The sequence below is a fragment of the Cavia porcellus genome, unplaced genomic scaffold, assembly GCF_034190915.1.
Source record: "Cavia porcellus strain 051 isolate PalLab524CR breed Dunkin Hartley unplaced genomic scaffold, mCavPor4.1 scaffold_1, whole genome shotgun sequence".
Taxonomy (NCBI): domain Eukaryota; kingdom Metazoa; phylum Chordata; class Mammalia; order Rodentia; family Caviidae; genus Cavia; species Cavia porcellus.
In genome coordinates, this window is record NW_026947484.1 from 119,053,313 (window position 1) to 119,075,154 (window position 21,842).

Genomic DNA, 21,842 nt, shown 5'->3' on the forward strand with positions numbered 1-21,842 from the left:
AAATATAATTGGTTTTTTAAGATAAACTGTAAGGGTATTTATAGTGTTTAAGAACATTAGCATTGAACTTAGCAAAAAAGAAATATTCTCTCCCATTTTATGAGTATTTTCTCACTTGTGCTTATTTCGTAAAGGTCAAAGCACTTATATAACAGCTTTTAATGCAGCTTTCACAAAGACAATAGGTAGTATTAATTATATAATCAATCAACTATTCACTTAATAAATGAAACGTGGGCTTAGCCTTCTATTGATTTAAAAAAAAATAAAGATCAAAGCTCTCTTTATTCTGTTAATGTACAGAAAAGCCTGCTATCTTTTTCATTTTTTCTTTTTTTTTTTTACCTACAGTTCTATCTGATTCTATGAATTACTTCAAATGTTAACCAAAATAACTGAATTTCAGTGGAAGAAGTCCATTCCCTTGATGTATCTCAGTGAGCCAAACTTGTAAAGCAAAATATTTAGTCACTTGAAATGTTTTTATTATTAATAATTCTTATTTGTAAGCATTTTGAAAATTTAAGTCAATTCATTCCATGAATGTTTTATTAAAAATAACAAATCTCAACATAAACTAATTTCAAGAACAATGCAATATATATATACAGTTGTAAAAAATACATCACGATGTTGAAAGGCTTAATGAAGTATACCTATTTTACCTAATGAAGTATATCTATAGATATATTTTAATAGCTTAGTAAAGTTTATTATGACAAGCTTTATACATTAACCAAGGTAATAGTAACAGAAATCAAGATCAAATACTGTTATCAATTTTCATTTGTGCAGCTGTATCTAAATTTACCTTATTTGCAATACTTGTGATGAATGATTTAATATCTAGATTAGTTGGACAGCTCTTCTGGCAGGGGGCATCTGCACATTTCAGGCACCTGAAGAATACAATAGCTATTAATATTACTGCAAGGTAACCAACATAATTTTCTATGTATATTTTCATCTTATATTTATTCAGAGTAAATGTCTAGAGGTATAAATAAAATTATTCTATTTAAATGTAAAACATAATTATACATTACTATATTTTCCTTTTGCACACTTCCTGAGATATGTGAAATAGAATCACTATAGAAAATAACTGACCATCTACCCAGAGTCACTCTTCACTTTCAAGAGGAAATACCTCAGATTCAGTCCTCTACTATAATAATTTTGATTCTTCACTAAACTCACAGCTAAAGCATACAGAACATTATGGAAGTTAGTACGTTTTATTGATACAATTATCATACAAATGCAAAGGGAAAATCGCCTGTTTTACTAACTTCAATGTCCTTTCTTCTTTCTTTCTTCTATTTTTCTTATGTTTTAAATCTACAGTCATAAAATCACTGTGATCTGTAACAGTTGCTTTACAGTACAGCCCAGACTCATCCTCCTCACAAACAAATCATGTATGTCCACTAGCTGCCTTAATCCCCACTAACGAGAATGGACTCAAATAAGGCCATATCCCTTTTTCTAATGGTAGTCTTTACCGAGTTTCAGTGAATGACAGGTTTATGAACCCAAACTCCTTCCCCCACACTTGGGGAAGTAGTTTAGTTTGTAGAAATCCACTGAAATCTTTATTGAGATAGTTCAATTCTACTTCTTCACTATCATACAAATGTTGACATTCAAATAAAGTTCTTATATTCCAATTTTAATACAAAATCTTCTCTCTGAAGAATTGGCCAGAAACATGCTAATACTTCACCTACCACCTGTGATAAGATGGATGATGCATGTCACGAAATGCACAACAGACCTGGTGATCTGCGTAACTGGTATTACAATCTATACTTTGAGAAAAATAACTTGTAACTCTGGCATGTGTAAAGAAACACACTGTTAAAAAAAGAATGCTATACTTACTACTTAGAGACAACCGAAACCTAACTGTAGAACCATCCTTTATTTGTATATTACATGTGTATTTGTTCAATTACTCTCTCACTTAACAGACATTTAATGAGCACTCACACTATGGTTTGAGTGTATCTATACAAGCAAAATGGCTTGTGTGTTGGGATTTTGGGCCTCAGTGTGAGGATGCTGGTAGGTGATGCGCAATCTTTAGGAGACAGGTCATAATGGGAAGGAATTACATCAGGGAAGGCCCTCATTCACCCAAGGAACTGAGTAGTTTTTATAGAAACTTGGCTGGTTCTTGCAAGAAGGTAGCTATAGAAGAGCAAAGGAAGTCTTTCGCCTTGTCATTCAATCTCTTGCTCTCACAGGCACTCCCACTGGGATGCCCCTACTAAAGACCTTTGTCAGACTCTCTACACCATGCTACTTAGATTTTCAGTCTCCAAAATTGTGAGCTAATCCAGTTTCTTTACACATTACTTAACCTCAAGCATTTTACTGTTTTTTGTAACCAAACACAGACTCATACATTTCATTATATGGCAGATCCTAGGATATGAGAATATAAAAGTAACAAATAAGATCATCTTGTGAAAACAAAATATATAACAAATGTTGAAATATGTAATATAATAAATGCAAATTTTGGTGAGATGCATCCTGCTAAGGGAAGACAGCAGAGGAAAATAATGTTGGGGACAGAGTCAGGAAAAGCTTGTTGAAAAGAGTAATACTTGGACAGAACTTTGATATATGACAACATTAAGAGAACAAATGATGATGGAAGTTAGAGTAGGGTCACTCAAAAACATGTCTCAAGAGTAGAAGAAGTATTACAAGTTGTTGGAAAGAAAAGTACTGCAAGGGCATTTAATGGAATTTAACTCACCCATGAAAAATAACTGTAGACAGAAATTACTCTGAAGTTAAACAACTTACACATATGTAAAAAACCAGGATTACTCGTGACAAAGTTGCCTAATAGGCTCATGTTCTATCCACTTCTACATGAATGATCTTGGTGCATTTTCTTCAAAGAAACAACACCTAACTCCATGTCATTCTTTTATAAGAGTCCTCTTCATGTTCTGAACCAATTTCTCAATATCTAATTGACATCTTGTTTTAAAATCTGAGCTCTTTTTTCTAGTATGTGTTTTTGATCTTCTCTCTAAATTAAATTTTACACAATAAGTATCGAAGGTTTTCATAATCAATTGTCCTCCAATACATACAGTCACTAAATGTCTCCCTATCATTTCCATAAATGACATTGTTAGATTCACACCTATAAAATAGTTGAATTTGCATTTCCTCATACTTAGGATTTTTTTCTTGAAATAATGTACTGGATTCAGTATATAATTTATTGAAAGTATGATCTAAAGTATACACTGCAAAGCAATGTAAAAAGAATATATGTCATGGTCTATTCTGTCTTGATGTTGAAATGAGGTGATACTTACACATTTTACCACCACGTGAAAAGATACGTTAAATATTAATAGTGTTTTGAAAGTATTTTCTAATATATGGTACCATAACACAGCCAAAATTTAGCCAATAATGTACAGTCTTAAATATTGCTTATTTTTAAGTGAGTCATTTGAAGCATTTAAAAACATTTGCCATTATACAGGACTAAAGACCCACAGACACAGAGATAGAGGGAGGGTCACAAGTTTTCTGCTTTTCTTTTTTTTTTTCTAACACTCAATTTGAATAATAAGACAATTAAAAATAAGCATAATGTCAGCAGGTATAATTGAAACAAATTAATATTCAGTGAATTTTTCTGTTCTATCAAAAAAATTTTAAATTCAACATAAACAGATTCAGTTAACAGCATTGACAATGTAAGGATTTTTAGTTGTGGTTATTAAGCCTCTTTACCAAATAATTCTCCTTTTATTATTGAGCTAGTTCACAAATAACAGCTGTTGGAAATGTCAGATGTTAATGAGGCAGGGCAATGCAAACCTGAATTGTAGCATTCTTTTTTTCTTTGGTGCCATGAATATGCCAGAATGGGCAGACTCTGATAATAATACCATCTTGCAATTCTCTAAGCACTCTGCAGACTAAAGTGCATCAGGCTGCCATTAATCCCACTTATCACTCTGACAGCTCAGTAATTACACTACTGCTATAGCCAGGTAGTTCTAATAAAATATCAGCCACTGCTCTGGAATGCAGACTGGTGAGATGTTTTATTAAACTTGGGGGGGTTTGATCATCAAGTGACATTATTGTTGACCTATTTTTCTATTTGACAATAAATTATCCTTTGACCATGCCATAATAGATATTACAGCGTGCATTTACTGTACCAAATCAGAAAGGTACTGCATTACAATGATGTAGGCAAATAGTGTAAATAAAATAGCTGAAATGTATGTGAGAATGTTATTACCTAAATTGCTTTAAATGATTGATACCATGAAAAATCACAGACACAGTACTTAGGGGAATATGTCAACAATTATGGTAAACCACAATTCGACATAAATTTCTTCTTACAAGTAACATTTAAATCACACTTGTTTTTATCTTCAGTCATTTAATTCCACTTTTTACCTTTCCCAGTTATTCTCTTATAATGCAGTTTACTTTTAAATGTACTGTAAAGGCAAATGTTAACTCATATAAACAGGTATATAATATTTTAGTAATCCAGTAACTAGATTTACACTAAGTATACTAGACTATTAAAAGCAATAAAACATAGTTGTTTACTACTAATAATTATTTTACATTTCTATATGTAGTAGACAATATAAAATTTAATTCATAAAAAAGCAAAATACAACATTTTTAATAATGTTAAACTTCCATGACTCAACATGGCTATAAAAAATATAGGCTATAAAAAAATATAGGAACATTTTAGTGAAAACTTTAGCACTGCTACTTACGAGACAAAACTATTCAAATTATACTTATCAAACTATTCAAATTATATTTATCAAATATCATTCTACAGGGATAGACAGAAGACCCCTAAGCAAATGTCAGTGATACAGGACAGCCTTACTCTATAAAATCCCAACAAAAATATTACACTGACTGTAATAATTGATATATTGTGTCAACTTAAAATGTTTAGATGTTTAACTAAGGGACTCAGCAGGGGGCCAAGGTCCTCATTTTTTTTTAAATATTCTTATCCTATATAAGAGGAGAACACAGGATTCTGAATGCTATACCCAGACTCTAGGGAGGGGTAGCCTACTTACAATATAAGGGAGGAAATGAGGCTTGCTGTTGCCTTTTATGCTCTTGCTGCTGTTTTTGAACTGTTGTTCCTGGTGCCATGCCATCCTGCTTTGCGAGTTGATTATGGACTGAAACCTCGACAAACCATGAGCTAAATAAAAACCTTTCATTCCTTAACCTTGGGTATTGGATATTTTGTCTCAGCAAAGAGAAAAAGTAACTAAGACAGTGAATAATGAAATAAGTGATATTCTATTCTTCATGCACCTGAGAACAGATTCCTGCTTCTTTTAATGATAGACATCCACAGCAGTGAGAACTGTGACATACAATTATTAAACAATGTACATGACCACAATTTTAAATAACAATTCTGCAGAAACACACACAAACACACACAAACACACACACACACACACACACACACACACACACACAAATCCAGCTGAGAACCTTGAACTTCACTTTATATTGTCTTGGTTTACTAGATTGTTGGTTAACTCAATCTGCACTTTTCGTAAGACTCTCTATAATCCACCTTAATCTATTCAAAATGGAACTGGGTAAATTAGTATTTACATTAAAAATTAAAGTATTTTCCTAACAATGATATTATTTTTTCTCAGAGCTTTTATGTTTAGTCCCATCATTTGGAAGATTTACCTACACAAGATGCATAGATAGCAAAGGACCTTCTGTACACTGTAAGCACTAGTGTAGGCAAAATCATAGGCTAACATATTGCCTAAAATGTGCAATATTACTACTGAAAATTGAGAACTCAGGAAAAGTTGAATGTAAGGGCTTCAAGTCAAGAAATAAAGGCCAGAAGTTTCATATATGTGTCTCAGATCCATGGCATTCGCATCCTGTCCAGATTATGACATAAAGAAAGGACCCATCAGAGACAATATCTTTAAAACATGATCACTTGTTCTGATTTAGTAAACGGTCAATCCAAAGCCATCCTCAGCTTCCAATAAATCTCTGGCTATTTTTACAGCTCTGCTTCTCTCGATATTCCATTAATAGCCCATTATATGTGCTTTCTGATCCTGCTTCTTTTATTATACAACAGGGTTTTACTGGCTTAGGGTATTTAGAACTAATTTTGAATATCCTTAATATGCATTTTGGGCCAATTTCTACACTTTGCTGAGCTGGAAGCTATGGTAACATTAGTAAAAGTAACTGAATTTTAATAATGTGCACCATTCTGCCTTTAACCACATCTATGATATCCAGTTTTAAGGCTTTAAATTTTTATTTATATGTGCAAGTTAAAACCAAGTTCAACAGAGCTATTTATTTACTGGCAATTTTCACTCACATGTACATGCTTCAGTACAACTCAAGAGGGAAAAATTTACAGCTGTTCACAATTTATAAAAATGATGCTTAAAATAATGTATTTGATAACTATCATGACCTAGAAACCAAGACATAATGAAGAACTTTCCTATAAAGATTCTGTAGACGGAAGATTTTTGGTTTACTCAAATACCAATAGTTTAAAAATGTACACTTTACTCTTTAATCATGTTAATTTAATCATGTTAAATTAAAGAAATAGACAGTTTAACTCAATAATTCTGTTTGTTTTTACTTAACTCCATTAGGAAGATGTGAGTACTTTGGAATCGGTAATGTCACAAAGACTAGGGCTATGGCAATTGAGCAATTACAGGAATCATTTAATGCCTTAACACTAGGACTATAACAAATACACATGAAGACAGCTTTAATTGTAAAAGGTGGTGTTTTACTGATTTCATCTCTTGGAAACATCAGGGTCTCTGTTATAGCTATCTAAAGACTGAAAGAAAACCAGGTAAGAACTCACTCCCAGAAAACAGCATGATCTGTCCCAGAGTTTAATTTTAGTTTATGAAAATATCTAAAGGATACTCTTGACTCTTTCCTCAAGTGACATCTCAAATCAAAATGAAATGGTGAGGATTTTGTTTTGAAAGCTTATCCAACCCTAGTCGTCATGGAGGTGCTACTGAAAAACAGATGCAGCTTTTCATAAACCTCTCAGAGTTTAGGCAAACTTTTCAACTCAACCCGTTACCCTTTGCATTCTTCAGTTTTCATTTTTCTCTAAATAATGGTGCTACTAAGAAGCTTACTTTCTTACTATTTTTAAGCAACTATAGTTTAGTTATTTATTCTGGAAAGGTAAATTTCTTAGCATATTATTATTTAAAAAATTAGCTATGCTGCAAAATTCTCAGTCATAAGAAATTACAAACATATTTAACATCTTGCTTTCTTACAAGCAAATAAAGTATGTTCATAAAAACAAGACACATGGCCCCTTAAAATTTTTAAACAGTCATTGCCCTATTATTACTACACAGAAAGAAAACCATCATATGTGCTGAACAATACTAGTCTTGATCTTACTGTGTTTTGTTACTCTTACAAAGAAATTTTGGAAGGAGATTTGGAAAGAGAACTGAAAGTAAGTAAGTGGTGTACAAAGGTAGAACGAAAGGGTAGAAGGGAAAAGTGTACATTAATTAATTCAGGAAGATCTAGAGAAAAATATGTTCACATCATGAATATATGCACAGAAAGAAATAATTAGGCATGAAAAAAGAGCAAAGCTCAAAGAAAGTAAGTTTTACTTACTTCTTTAAAGTTTTTGCAATATAGCAGGGCTTTAAAATTTTGAAAGCACAATGACTGTGTAATAAAACTAGACATAAAAACAATGAATAAACTTATTAAAATTGGTTTCTATTATTTTCCAAACGATGCAGAGAACTGTAGAGGAGACTGAGATATCTATAAGTTGCAGCGAAAAGGAAAATTGTTCCTGTTTTCAACTTGTTTTGCAAATTTATTTAAACAGCATAAGACAATCACTTAGGAACTGAATCTTTGAAATGGAACTAAATTATTATACAACAATTGAATAATTAAGTACTCCTAATATATATATATATATATATATATATATATATATGAAAGAGACATATGAGAATCTGTGTGGATTTTTACATGTACCCAGACATATATGTTAACAATAATAAAGTAATGGAGTTCTCAAATATTTTATTTCTTCAAAGAGCATTTAAATACATTAAAACTGCAGGATAGAGGTTAAGAGTATGCTCTTCATGCCTGTTTAATTTTTTACTTTACTTTATTAATTTTCAGACTTCACACAAATGATCTAAGCTCTGCAGGCATATTTTCACATAGGTACATATTATACTAATTTTTATTTTAGAGGTTAAAGATTTTATGATTATACTAAACAGCGTATACTTCAGTTATATAACAGCTAGTGTTTATAACACTCAAAGTGTTCTGAAAGTTATGGATTGCTACTAGTGAAGTTATAGTATAACATTTTGCAGTTATTTATACACATTAAATATAACAGACATCAGACAAACGTGCTTTAAGTGCTCATATGAGAAGATGAAAAAGTTTTTTTTCCGTATCAGGAAAAAGAGATAATACTTTGAAATATATATGATGGAATTTAAAGGACAAGTAGGACTTATGTAGAGATGAGAATATCAGAGCTTCACACTGCAAGTTCAGGATTTATTTGTGTTATTCTATTTCATACAGCAGATACCAATGCACCATAAACATTTTAGCTGTCAAATAAAGTGAAATGGCTGAATCAATAAATGAAAAACTTGAGGCAGAGGATTTGGCTCTGTCCAATAAGCGCCTGCCTGGCAAGCACAAGGTTATGAGTTCACTCCCTGGCAAACACACAGACACACACACACACACACACACACACACACACACACACACACAAACACACACAAACCAATCAAAAAAAAACTTGATTGCCTAATACATCCCATTAAAAATAAAAAGGGAGACTATGAAGTCATGCATGGAATAGACTGTAATTCCTCCTTAATTCTCAGCACCTATACTAGTGATGTTGAACCTTACTGTTTCCAGTAATACAAACACCCCACTGTTAAACACGTGCCATACATTTGCTGCCACTGATCTTTGACAATGGATGGAACATATACAGGTGCTTATGCACATTTATGGAAAATTCCTCAGTCACTTCCTTTCTTCATAATTAAGACCATAAAAATATAGTTAGTCCAACGTATTAATAATTAAGTGCTATTTATATAGGTGAAATACTTCTTTAAGATTCTGGTTGAGTCCTCATTCTAATGGTATAATATAAACATATTCTTCAACTAAAAAATAAGTAAATTAGGATTATAGGTGGTTTTCTTAGATTTTGGAAAATTGAAGATAATACATTAGATTGCATAGCATATGTGAAATTCATACGTTAAAAATAGCTAATTTAATTATAGATGTAGCTGTTCTTTATTATGGATGCAAGTTGTTGAATAAATATCTTACAGCTACAACTGGTAACTATAAAAATCCATGTACTAGGCTTTCATTCATTTTTGCTCCGTATATTGTTTCTTGACTCTTGTACATATTCAGTGCCCATATCAAGCATATTTCTCTCTTTCCCTTTTTTTATTGCTGCTACCTGGTAGAAGAGGTAAAAAAAACATTTCTTAATTTCAACATATTTAGGATATTCCCCCATAAAATATTCTAAGTATAAATATGATCTTTCAGTAACTATTTATAAGCAGTTAATACTTATATAATGAAACATTTTAATTTGAATAAGTTTAAATGAATTTGACCATATATGCTAGAAATAAATATTCTATGTTTAATTAATAAGTATCCATTTTTTAAAGTCCCAGTTCCATAGTACATTTGATAATTTAACACATTATTGTAATTTAAATACAAATTATATACAAGTTTTTTCAAACCAAAATATTCCTGCTCACAGTTGTAGTCCCCTTCAGATTTTAGACAGCTGTTACATGATCCAAATACACGTTTGATCATATTTAGTCCTTAGAGGAAACTGGGTGACCATACTGACAGTGTTTATTATAGCTTTCCTACTGCTCAATAATCTTATTTTACCTGGACTCTTTCCTCAGTAGTGTCATAAACTCTTTAATTTATATCAAGCATCCTTCAGGCTTTACAGAAAAAAAAAATCACTTTTTGTAGTCTACCCATGCACACTGCAAATTATCTTTTCAAATTTTGAAATGTGTGTATCTTTATATTAAAGTCACTGAAGCTAATTTAAGAAAAACAACCAAAATAATCTATAATAGTCATATTATATGTATGAATACATCTATAAACATTTCAGTAAATGTTAAAACAGAAAAAGTTCTATATTTTATGATTATTTGAAAGCAATTTCAGAAATAATAGCAGCATAATATTGATATGTAGATATATGTGAGATGATCAAACGTGGTGAATATTTAAGTTTTACTACAGTAAAAGATATATTTTAATTAATGCTCTTTACTCAAAATATTCCCTCTTACTTTGGACACAGTTATTGCAACATTATTGGCAGCATATTCTTTATGCAATAAGTTTTTAAAATTTAAACACTCAGAAAATTATTTGATCAAACCTGAACATCTAGTTTCTATTAAAGAAGTGAAAGAGAAAATCAAATAAGCTAATCCATAAATCATAGTTATTTTTAACTCTGGAATTCCTAGAGATTATGATTAACAATACTTATACAAATATTTAAACCTTTCTAAAGGCATTTGATTAAGATTTAAAATGTGGGGTATAGTTTTACTGTCTACAATAATATATTTTTGTATTTTTTTTATAATAAGGAAGTATCTATGGTTTGAGAAAATAAAAGATGAATAGATATAGAAAAATCACATCATCTTGTATACATTTTATGTTTTGCACTGTTCATATGAATTGATCAGGCAAAACCAATCCCATAATTCTCCCATGTGCCTTCTGTCTTACTTATAACCCTCACAAAGTCTAAAAAAGGAGCCTTTTAGAGTTTCAATAGGATGAGCACAATGACTCACAAAGCTAACAGAACAAAGGTAAAATCTGGTCAAAGAAACACAGTGAGTGACAGCATAAGACCTGGAGGGCCTCATTTAGCTGAAACAATTGTGAAGACAATAAAGACAACACTTGCTTTAAGGCATAGCATTTGCTAATAACAGAGTTTAGGAACAATTTTTCATATACTACTCAAATATATAATACACAGCAGGTATATTTCAGCTCAAAATTATTAAACACCCACTATATTTTAAATTCTGTACTGTGAAGAGGGGGTGTACTTACTGAAACCTGAGTAAGTAATGGATATTTAAAAATATGCTAAGTTGACTAAATTTCATGTAAAAGGCTTTCAATAGGGAATTTTGTGCAGTTTTTAAAAGTGTTTATAAGTGCAACAATGATTGAGATTATTTTAGAGATTCAAAAATGATTGAGATTATTTAGAGAACTATAGATATGTATTTTCTTTCTGTAGGTATCACTAAATGTCAAGCATCGAGTTCATTGCAAATTTATTTAAAGTTCTTAATTCTTAATAATGATGGCACTCAAAAGTAATAAATAAACCCCTTCCTCATGAACATAATTTAAATATTTAAATTTAAATAGCTATTCTCTTACTTACATTTTTTGGATTACCCCAAGTGAAAGGAAAATTTATTCAGGATATATTTTTTAACATGATCTCTTCAATAATGGTGATCTTTCTAGAGTCCCAGTGTGAACATGACATTCTCCTACTTTAAGGGAGAACTTGACCAATATCATCTGCAACTTTGCCTTTTGCATTCTTACAGTTCTGGGAGGAGGGGACATATGTCCCACACTAGAACTCTGCTTTACAGGTATATGAGTAGGTCCCATCATTTCCTATATAAATATCCAAACTTAGTCCTCCATTTTTGCAAGAGTCATACTTCAAATTTCCTTCTAGTCACTTGGATGACTCTCAATGAGCCATTCTGATCTTTCACAGCATTTCATGGATTCTTTTATCAAAGAATTTATCACACTGGATTGCAACAGCTGATTCATTCTTCTGGTTTCTCTTCTATTCTCTCCTCCAGTGAATAGATGTTCAGTTCCTATGTATTTGGGATTAGCTAACTTGGAAATAAATTGATTTAAAATCATATGGAAAAGTTAAAACAAAATTTTGGCATTACTCGAATTATTGCTTATAATGCTTATGAGAAATTTTGTAACTGTTCTCAAATTTATGCAATTAATACACTAATATATGAATCACATCCATATATATATATATATATATATATACATATCTATATATATATATATGGAGAGAGAGAGACAGACAGACAGACAGACAGACAGAGAGGAGAAAGAGAGAGATAGACTATGCAGGGGTTTTTCTATACTAGCACTGTTCTGTTTTAAATATTATCTCATTAAATCTCCATAATCAATAAAATAGATATAATATTGAATCATATCTTTATGAGAAGCTGATGAGTTAGATGCTTTTCTTATTTTCTTTTCAAAGACAAAGATTAATTGGCATATTTTCTGGTGTGCTTTAGATTGGAAATATTTTATTGTCAATTTCTAAGATTCTGGCGATCACAAAGAAGTTACCAAAGATTTTATGTGTCTAAGATTCTTGCTTTGATCTAACATTTCTACTTTAACATCTCCAGTTTACTGTGACAGTAGGTGTTACTTCACGGTTTGTGAAATCCAAATTTAAGACTCTTAGATTTGATTTGTTCTAAAGACTAACTGTGGGTATCATAACTTCATTTTTGTAACAGTCTTACAACCATGGTTTTTAATTCTAGAGTTTCTGAGAATTTTCTGTTACAATATACTAAAACTATGCATGTTATACTCATTATCATATATCTTACACATAGCTGTATTAGTTAAGGTAAGCCATTCCATTTTATTTACTTAAAAATATCTAGCAAAAACACTTGTTTTATTGTTAGTACAAAGCATTTTCTTACATTAAATTACTTATAGGAATCAAAGAGATCATTTACATTAGAAATACTAGACAATAAAATTAAAACAATTATATACAATGTTTAGAAGTAGCACAAGTATGAAACATTTTAGATAAAATAAAAATTTATATTTAATATCTGTAAAATGTACTAACCCTAAAGTAATTATGCTTCTATAATATTTGGGACATGATAAAATGTGACAAAAGTAACTAAAACCAAAACAGTCTCCATCGACTGTTGAGCCAATTATAACTTCATACAAGTTTTATTTAAAAATAACTAAAATACTATTTTTGTTGTTAGGAATTTAATTCCTGAGAGTTAATACTGACTTTCCAGAAGAACAATATGTAGAAACTGCAGAAAATTAATGAATATATGTGAAAAAAGGTAAAAATATAAATGTCTAACCTTTTCACTTAAATTCATATCTTAAGGTAGACCTAGATTTCAGGCAACAGTACAGCTTGCAAAATGAAGTACTATGAAGATGATCTGATCATTAATAGATTTTTGGAAAAACAGGCTAAACGCTAAAGAACACAATATTCAGAGTATCAAGCACAAGCATTAAAATTTAGTTACCTACACCTTAATGTGATTTAAACTCTAAAAACAGGAAAGGAATAAAGTATGAAAATAGAAACCTCCACCAACTATACTTCTTATATAATGGATTAGAACCCTTACAATGCAGTAATTAAATGACACACACTCTAGTAACTGCAAAAGGTGAATGAAAAATCTAAGTGAAATTACTAGATTTAAAAGTGTTTGTGATACATAGACTTAATACATACTTTCAATTGTCTGTCCCTTCTTAGTTCCATTCTTCTCCCTTCCCTCCTTCAGCAAATATCCACATAAAAGTTACTAATTTTGTAGAATTCCTAGGAGCTGGATATATTAAAAGAGTGAATTGCAAATTCTTCCCTCAAAAAGTTCATTGTAAAAAAAAAATGACAAATCAAAGCTCACCCTAAGATCATGTGGATGTATGGTAACAGATATAAAGATTCAGCATATACATACTTGCCCCAAAGAGTTGTGCTCGTATGTTCTCCTTTCTGTCTTCAAGTACTATAATGCTAAAGACCCAAAGTATGTCAGTTATCATTGTCTGATCTAATAACCAGATTACAGATACTATTTAAGGTGTGTCTGTATGTGTACACAAACATGCATGTGTCTTCAGAGCAGGCCATGGAATACACAGCTTTAGAACAATACAGAATCTAAGGAAATAAAAGCATTTGTTACTCCATTACTAAGGGTGGCACAGAGCTTATAGGATAGATCATTCTCTTAGTGGCCTCCGACAACACCTTTCTCATTTGTTTTGTGCTTGTATCATGTGCTGGGAATGCAACACCTCTGAAGAAGGGAGTCACCAGGGCACTGTTCTACTATCCTCTAAAAAATAGCATGTCCTTCATTGCTTTAGCCCCATGAGTTCTGTATTATGATGCACAGAACCCAAGGCAATCTGCTTTCCAGGGCACCTCAGCTGCAGAGCAAGTGACTCATGCACCATCCAGACACAAGCAGCTTCCCTGAGCCTTGAAGAATGAGCTCACACTGAGTTCCACATCTGCTGTCCATCACTGAAGAAATAAACTACTTCACATAACCTGTGGTGTACAAATGTGCTCTGCCTCCCTGAACTCAGATGTGGTGGCAATCAGTGAGTGCACAGTAAACCTGTATCAGAGAACTCTTGTCCAAGTACTTTTAATTTAAATCTACAGTCAGATCATCTCTTGTTTCAAGAAATCTGTTTCTTAAGACATACCCTATCTATTATGTACCCACCACAAAACAGTACCGTGAGAAGAAATAGAGTTTAATGGAATCTGGGTTTAATTAGCTTTGTGATGTCAGGAAAGTTATTGAATTCTTTTGATCCCTGGTTTCTTCATCAAAGTTGCTAATCATAGTCTAGACCTCATAACATTATATGGAGGATTAAATGGATAAATCATGAAACATTTTGAACAGTGCCTGCCATGCAGTAATTGTTGAATAATGTAAATCAGTGTTGTGTATCATTTATAAGAACAAAGGAAAATATAATACATGAAATGAGCTGTATTTTACTGGCTACTGGGAAGCATAATGCAATAGTGGGAACTGTAAAACAGTGACTACTATGTAAACACTGTGTAACAATGAAGTAAGTATGAAAAGCACCACCAAAGTCATGTGTGTAGTAAATGCTCAATAAATGTTAACTAGAAAACAAAATGAAAAGTATTTTAACCTTTCAAGCCAAGTCAAGAAGATTTGAGGACTACAGAAATTACCTGGTATTGTTTTGAATACAAGTACAATGTGTAACTATGAACAATCATAAAGAATAAGATATGTTTATAAATTTGCAATGAAAGTTGCACCCACAGCACAAAACCAAATCAAACATAAATTGTTCTCTATAGATACCACTAGCATGATGAATTACATTAAGCAATGGTTTGGTAACCATTACCTTATCTCTCCATGTGACCTCTTCTTTAGTTGGTTGTTAATGGCTATGATGAGACAACTCCAGTGTGAAGTTCTATATTTAGGTAGTGAAGTAAATTCATATGTCAACAATAAAAAGATGAATTGAAACCCAGAGTGGTGGAAATACATTGAGCAGTAAATAAATCTCTCTTTAATAAGAGAAGATCCCTTATACAGGTATAATTTTTTTGCTTCCTTTATTCTATTCAACTATAGTTGACATTTTCCAATACATAAGTACATTTTATATGATGAGATAAAACCTAAATTATCTTTAATTAAACTGAAAAAAGAAAAACATTTTAAAATAATTTTAGAGAATACATTTGTCTTACTGCTATGTTTTCACTCAAGCTATGATATTTCTCACCTTCTCCCTTCTTGATATGTTTTTCGAAGTGAACTTTTCAGAACAATCCCACTGAGAGGAAATTGCTTTGCAAGCTAGGAAGATATTAATCTGTTCTCCCAGAATAGTGGGTGCATAAATCTTTTTTTATTGAAGAGATGTCGTTAAAGTTCTCTATATAAGACAACAGTACAGTATTGATTTTGGCAATGCTAATACAAAAGTAGTATTTTTTGTTAAACATGGTCACTATATTCTTTCAATTTTTCAGCTTCTGCTCTTATTTTTCTTCAATATAAAATGTGTGGTCCTTTATTCACTTCCAAGACAGGTAAGCTCTTCAGCATCCTTCATTCTTAAGCATTAGGTATCAACTCCTCTTAAGAAGGCTTTTTCAACCATCCCTACCCCTCTTAAAGGTTATCCGTTTTCTATTCTGGATGACTACATCTTTACAACTATAATGTAATTATTTTTTAAAGGTAACTATATCCCCATTTAGCCTTGTAGGTCCCAGGATGACATTCATTCATTCCTCTAACAGATATTTTGAGTGCCTATTAAATTCAAACCCAGGGGAAAACAACTGCACTTGAAGTAGACACAGATACTTTTACTAGCTTAGGGGTAAACAAATGACAAACATTGTATTATGCACAAATTTCAAATTATGATAGCACAGAGCACTATAAACAGGATATCAGGTATATTTTCTTAGCACTAGACAAATTATGTTTTCTGGACCTGGTTCCGTGATCAAGAAACTATGAAAGTCTACACAAATTATTTAACCTCAGTTAACAGAGTCCTAAGTATCAAGCCTCAATTTTGTTACTGGTGAGAAACAGCTTTATGAGTGGGTGGGCTGTAAAGTGCCACAGAAGACTTAGGTTCTCTTCACAAATATCACACATAAGATTATAAAAACTGTTTTCAAAAACTTAAATTTTCATAAAAATGATAAACATTGCCAATTTGTGTATGTGTGTGTGTGTGTGTGTGTGTGTGTGTGTGTGTGTGTGTGTGTGTTGAAACAAGGTTTCACTATGCAATTCAGGCTAGCTTGCATTCACTTTGCAGCACAGACTGGCCTCAAACTCTTAGGAATCCTCTTGCCTCAGCTTTTCAAGTGCCAGGATTACACTGGTATGCCATCACACCCAGTCTAATATCACCAAATTTTAAACTTTGATGATTTTCTTCAAATGAAAGAAATTAATTTTTCAATATATAGAATACAGATTTAATCCAATATTTAAAGCTTCAGTAAAACTGGATTAGCATTCAAATCCTTATGGTATGAGGAGTATGAAGAACTTTAATGAAATAAGAATGATATCAATAAAAGTGGAAAATTTTTAACAACTATAATTTGGTCCAAAATATTTCATAACATTAAGTGATGAAGACAGAGAATGATTAGAATTTATTCACCCTGTATTTCATGGCAATCTAAAACAAATTGAGATTAAATATTTAAGTCAACTAACCTTCTCTATCTACAGTGCAGCCAGAAATTCCCATTCATTTCTATCCATATTGTCATTTTTCTCTCCTGAATAGGAAACATCAAGTTCCTTTCTAATGAAAATTGTACCACAGAATAACCAAAATAAAACTTGTTCTGTTGCTAGAGAACATGGGTTTATAGCTCCAAGTGCCAGTTTATACTGTCAGTTAGAGGTTGTATAGGGGTTCAGTTAAGTCCTGTAGTTTTATATCTAATTTTTCTAATCTGGTTAATGAGGTATTATCTACCTTAGAATAATGAGAATTCAATAATGTAACCTATGTGCTGGAGACAAGAAGCTATTTTTTAAAGAAGCAATTCAAGACACATTTAGTTGTTCACTTCATTCTGTTAGCTCACACCCTTTCAGCTAACACCTGCCTAGAGTATTCTTCTTCAAGGCTAAGCATTTTGACTTGTGTTTTCTTATTGGCTGTCCAGTATAAAAACTAACATGACTAAATCCCACTTTTGCAGGCTTATCATTCAGAAATATTTCACATTTTTTCTAAGGCTCTAAATCTCCAATGTATCCACTGACCAACCATGAAGTCATTTTTTTTTTTTTTTAAATTCCAATGGCACTTTGTTTGTATTTTAGGCTTAATATTTGCTAAAATTCTATACTGAGTCTTCACTAGCCATTTGGCTATTAATATAATGCTTACATATCCGTAGGTACTCCAGTACATTTATCTGTTTAAGCTCACAACTATCTTATATTTCTTTGTCATTACAGTAATGAAATTACATGTAACAGTGTAAGAGAGCAATGTTATATAAGATAACATTGGTATTCTCCTCTTATAAGACAATTATGTATTTAATTTTGCATGGAAATTGTTATATAATTATTTTAACTTATGCTTTGAAATGAGTATTTCTCAGACACATTAATATTACCATGTACTCTCATCTTCTATAAGATTTTATGTATTTTTTATATTAATTCCACATTTGTAAATTATAAAGATCTGAGTCTAAATTTAATTAATTTGCTCTAACAACTACACAGTTACTTATTAGGCATTTTCAAAGTACCTGAGATACAACAAACACCATACTAAGCACTAGAATTTCAAAGATAAATAGGACACAATCCATGACTTTATATAGTAATAATAGTATTGAGCAATAGATATTTGAATATATCATTTTGAATGATTGGAATGAAACAAGAAAATCATGTACGAACTATTCTATAAGCATGAAGAAAGAAATAATAACATCTCTAATAGTGAGAGAACCAAGATACATGTTCCACAGAAAGTGGTTTCTAGGTTGAGTCTTACAGAATGAAGAATGACTGGAAAAGTATTTAGGTGAGACAAGAAGAATCAAGAGAATTGAGAACATAAAATCATATAAGGTATTCACAGAAAGTCTATTAGAACAGTAGACACCTCTTAGAGACAAAAGGCTAGAAAACTACTCAGCATTGAAAGTCATGTTTTACTAATCCTGTAAGAATTTTTGTTTCAATTGAGATCATTCAACTCAACTTTACTCCAAATGTGGAATCGTATTATAATTTCTCTGTCTCTGTCTCTGTCTCTCTGTCTATTTGTCTGTCTGTCTGTCTGTCTCTCGCTCTCTCTCTCTCTTTCTCTTTCTCTCTCTCTCTCCCTGTCTCATACATACAGAAACAATTCAGATACTTTAATGGGTCAGAAAAGAAATAAAAACACAGGATAACAGGTAGAAATAAAACTATAGTCTAAATGGGCACCAGGATCAGAGGTTAGCAAAGACAGTGTAGAATCAATTTCTCTAATTGAGACAAAAAGTCTCCCACCTATGTAAAGGATCTGCAATAACACATGCTGCTTGATATCAGAACAGGTATGAGACTATACTTTCCATAAAAAGGCTAGAAAAACATTTAGACATTCTAATTTAGATAATTCTTTACCTAAAGTTATGTGAGAAAGAGAAAGGAAAAGCACAAAACAAATATGGCTTGAGTCTAGGACATTACTGAAGCATTCCCTGTATAATTTCCACTAGTACAATGTCAACACAATATTAATAGGGAATTATTCTGTGAATCACCCTGAAAAGACAGGTGCCTACAACATGATTGAAAGAGCTTGGCATCCATGTTGTCAGATGGAAAGGGGAGAATTTATCAAGTGCAAAATAACCATGACCATCACTTAAGATGCTTGTATATAAAAAATTTTCTAAATCATAAAAGGCAAAACTGACATGAATAAAGACTATCAATAATCAAGTTGAACTTAATCTGAAGTAAAAATAATGGAGCAATATGAAAATTTATTTGAATTAATGCTAATTCTTCTAATAAAATCAAATAGTGAAAGTACCTATGACAAACAAAATAATTCAGAAACATGTAAAATTAAGATAAATGAGAGAATACTAAAAACAAATTACACCCTCCCCAAAGCTAGTACAAGGAAGGAAATTATAAACATCAGAGCAGGAATTAAAAAAATTGAGACTTAAAAAATCAGTACAAAGAATCAATGAATTGAGAGATTCTTCCTTGAAAGAATAAACAAAACAGACAAATCCAGAGCCAATGTTACCTAAAAAAAGAAAGAAAGAAAAGACCCAAATAAATAGAAGTATAAAATAAAAGGTGAACTCACAAAGGAGGCCTACTCCAAGTAATTCCTGGAGGTTAGCATTTTCCTGATTGCAAAACCAGACAAAAACAACAACAACAAAAAATAGAACCATAGGCCAATCTATTTAACGAGCAAAGATACAAAAATCCTCAACAAGTTACTGGTAAACAGAATGTAACAAATCATCAAAAGGGCCATTCATCATGACTAAGTCGGCTTCATTTTAAGGATGCTGGGATCATTCAACATACACAAATTAGTAAATAAATACATCACAAAAACAGAAGCATTATAAAAACAAAAACAACAACAACAACAAACACCCCATAATTATCTCAATACATGCAGAAAAAGCATTTGACAAAATACAACATCCACTCAACACAAACCCTAAAGAAAATAGATACGGATCTTACTTCAATTGATAAAAGTCAAATATGACAAACAATCTTTCAAGTCATATTAAAAGTGATAAAAAATGGGGGTGGGGAGTTAGCTCAGTGGCATAAGCGCCTGCCTTGCAAGCAGACAGTCATGAGTTCGATCCCTGGTACCAATAAAAAAATAAAAATAAAAATAAAAGTGATAAAAATTAAAACTTTTCCTCTAAAATCAAGAACAGGACATGGATTTCCACTGTTACCACTTCTATTCAATATAGTACTTGAAACATTAGCTAGACTATTCACACAAGAGAAAAAAAATAAAATGGGTATGTACAGAAGACGTTTAAGTATGATTATTGGTAGATGGCATAATCCTCTACATGAAAGACCAAAAAAATCCACTTAAAAACTCCTAGAATTAATAACCAAATTTACCAATGTGCAGGACAGAAGATCAACACATAAAATCAAGTACTTGCATATACCAATATTTCAGTCAAGAATTGCAAGAAAAGGAAGTCAATACAGGATACATAACTTACATAATTATTTTACAATAGTTACCCTGAGTCAAACATGAAAAGATCAGGAAATCTATCCACACACTAAAGACTCCAAAGAATTCAGCTGAAGGCCTGGATCCTATGGTAATACCTTCATGAGTTCAGCTGAAGACCTAGAGTCTAAGACAATGTCTCATGCAAGTCTGTTTCACAGATCTGGGTTGCTAAGGCCCCAAGGTCAGTAATGGAAACTAGAAAGGCTGTGACAGTGGGATGAAGGATCTGTGCCAGTAGGCTAAGGATTCTGTGCAGGAGCCAGGAAGTGACGCTCAAAGTAAGGGCCAGATCTCCCCACAAATTACCACAGTCTTCCTCAGTGAAAATGAGATCCTGAGCTCTTCTAAACATGAGACTAGCCAGTAACTTCCTTCATAATGAAGAAGCCAGCATCAGAAGTTCTCCTAGAGACTGAATAGTACATCATCTTCCTCTCTGAGCCAGGAAGTGATGCTCAAAGTAAGGACCGGCACTCCCCCAAAGTGTACAGCAGCCATTCTCAGTGACAACAAGGATCTGAGCTCCTCTGACAATGAGAACAGCCAATTTCACGTCAGGAAAGAAACTCAGCAAGCTCCTCCAGGAGAGCTAATGGCAAAAGGAGCACCAACAGCACCAAACAGTATCACCACTCTTCCTTCCATTTCTCCTTTTTATCTTGGCAACAGGTGGCCAATTCATACTCAGCACCATGCTGATTCAGTTCAGTTGGTGTTAAACTGACCACTAGTTGTCAATTCATCACAATCAACAATGAATTCACTAAGAAATAAAACAGGAAAGCAATATCATTCACAGTAATATCAAGAAAAATTAAATATATATGAATTAACTTAAGAAACAAAACACTGCTACAACAAAAAGTGCAGTATCTTAAAAATGGAGCTCAGTGAGGACATCCGAAAATGGAAAGATATCCTGTGTTCCTGGAGAGGCAGAAATTATACTGTCAGAGTGGCCATGCTTTCAAAAC

The 21,842-nt window shown here is 32.1% G+C and overlaps 1 protein-coding gene across 5 annotated transcripts in view; it reads right to left on the reverse strand.

The window, feature by feature from the left end:
- The window catches only part of Dpyd (dihydropyrimidine dehydrogenase), an 816,845-nt gene that overhangs the window by 620,879 nt on the left and 174,124 nt on the right, over window positions 1-21,842 (reverse strand). For all 5 annotated transcript variants that reach the window (XM_003478953.5, XM_063254705.1, XM_063254712.1 and 2 more), the window contains one exon: window positions 812-899. In XM_003478953.5, the coding sequence (XP_003479001.2) occupies window positions 812-899 (88 nt within the window). The remainder of the gene's footprint in view (window positions 1-811; window positions 900-21,842) is intronic.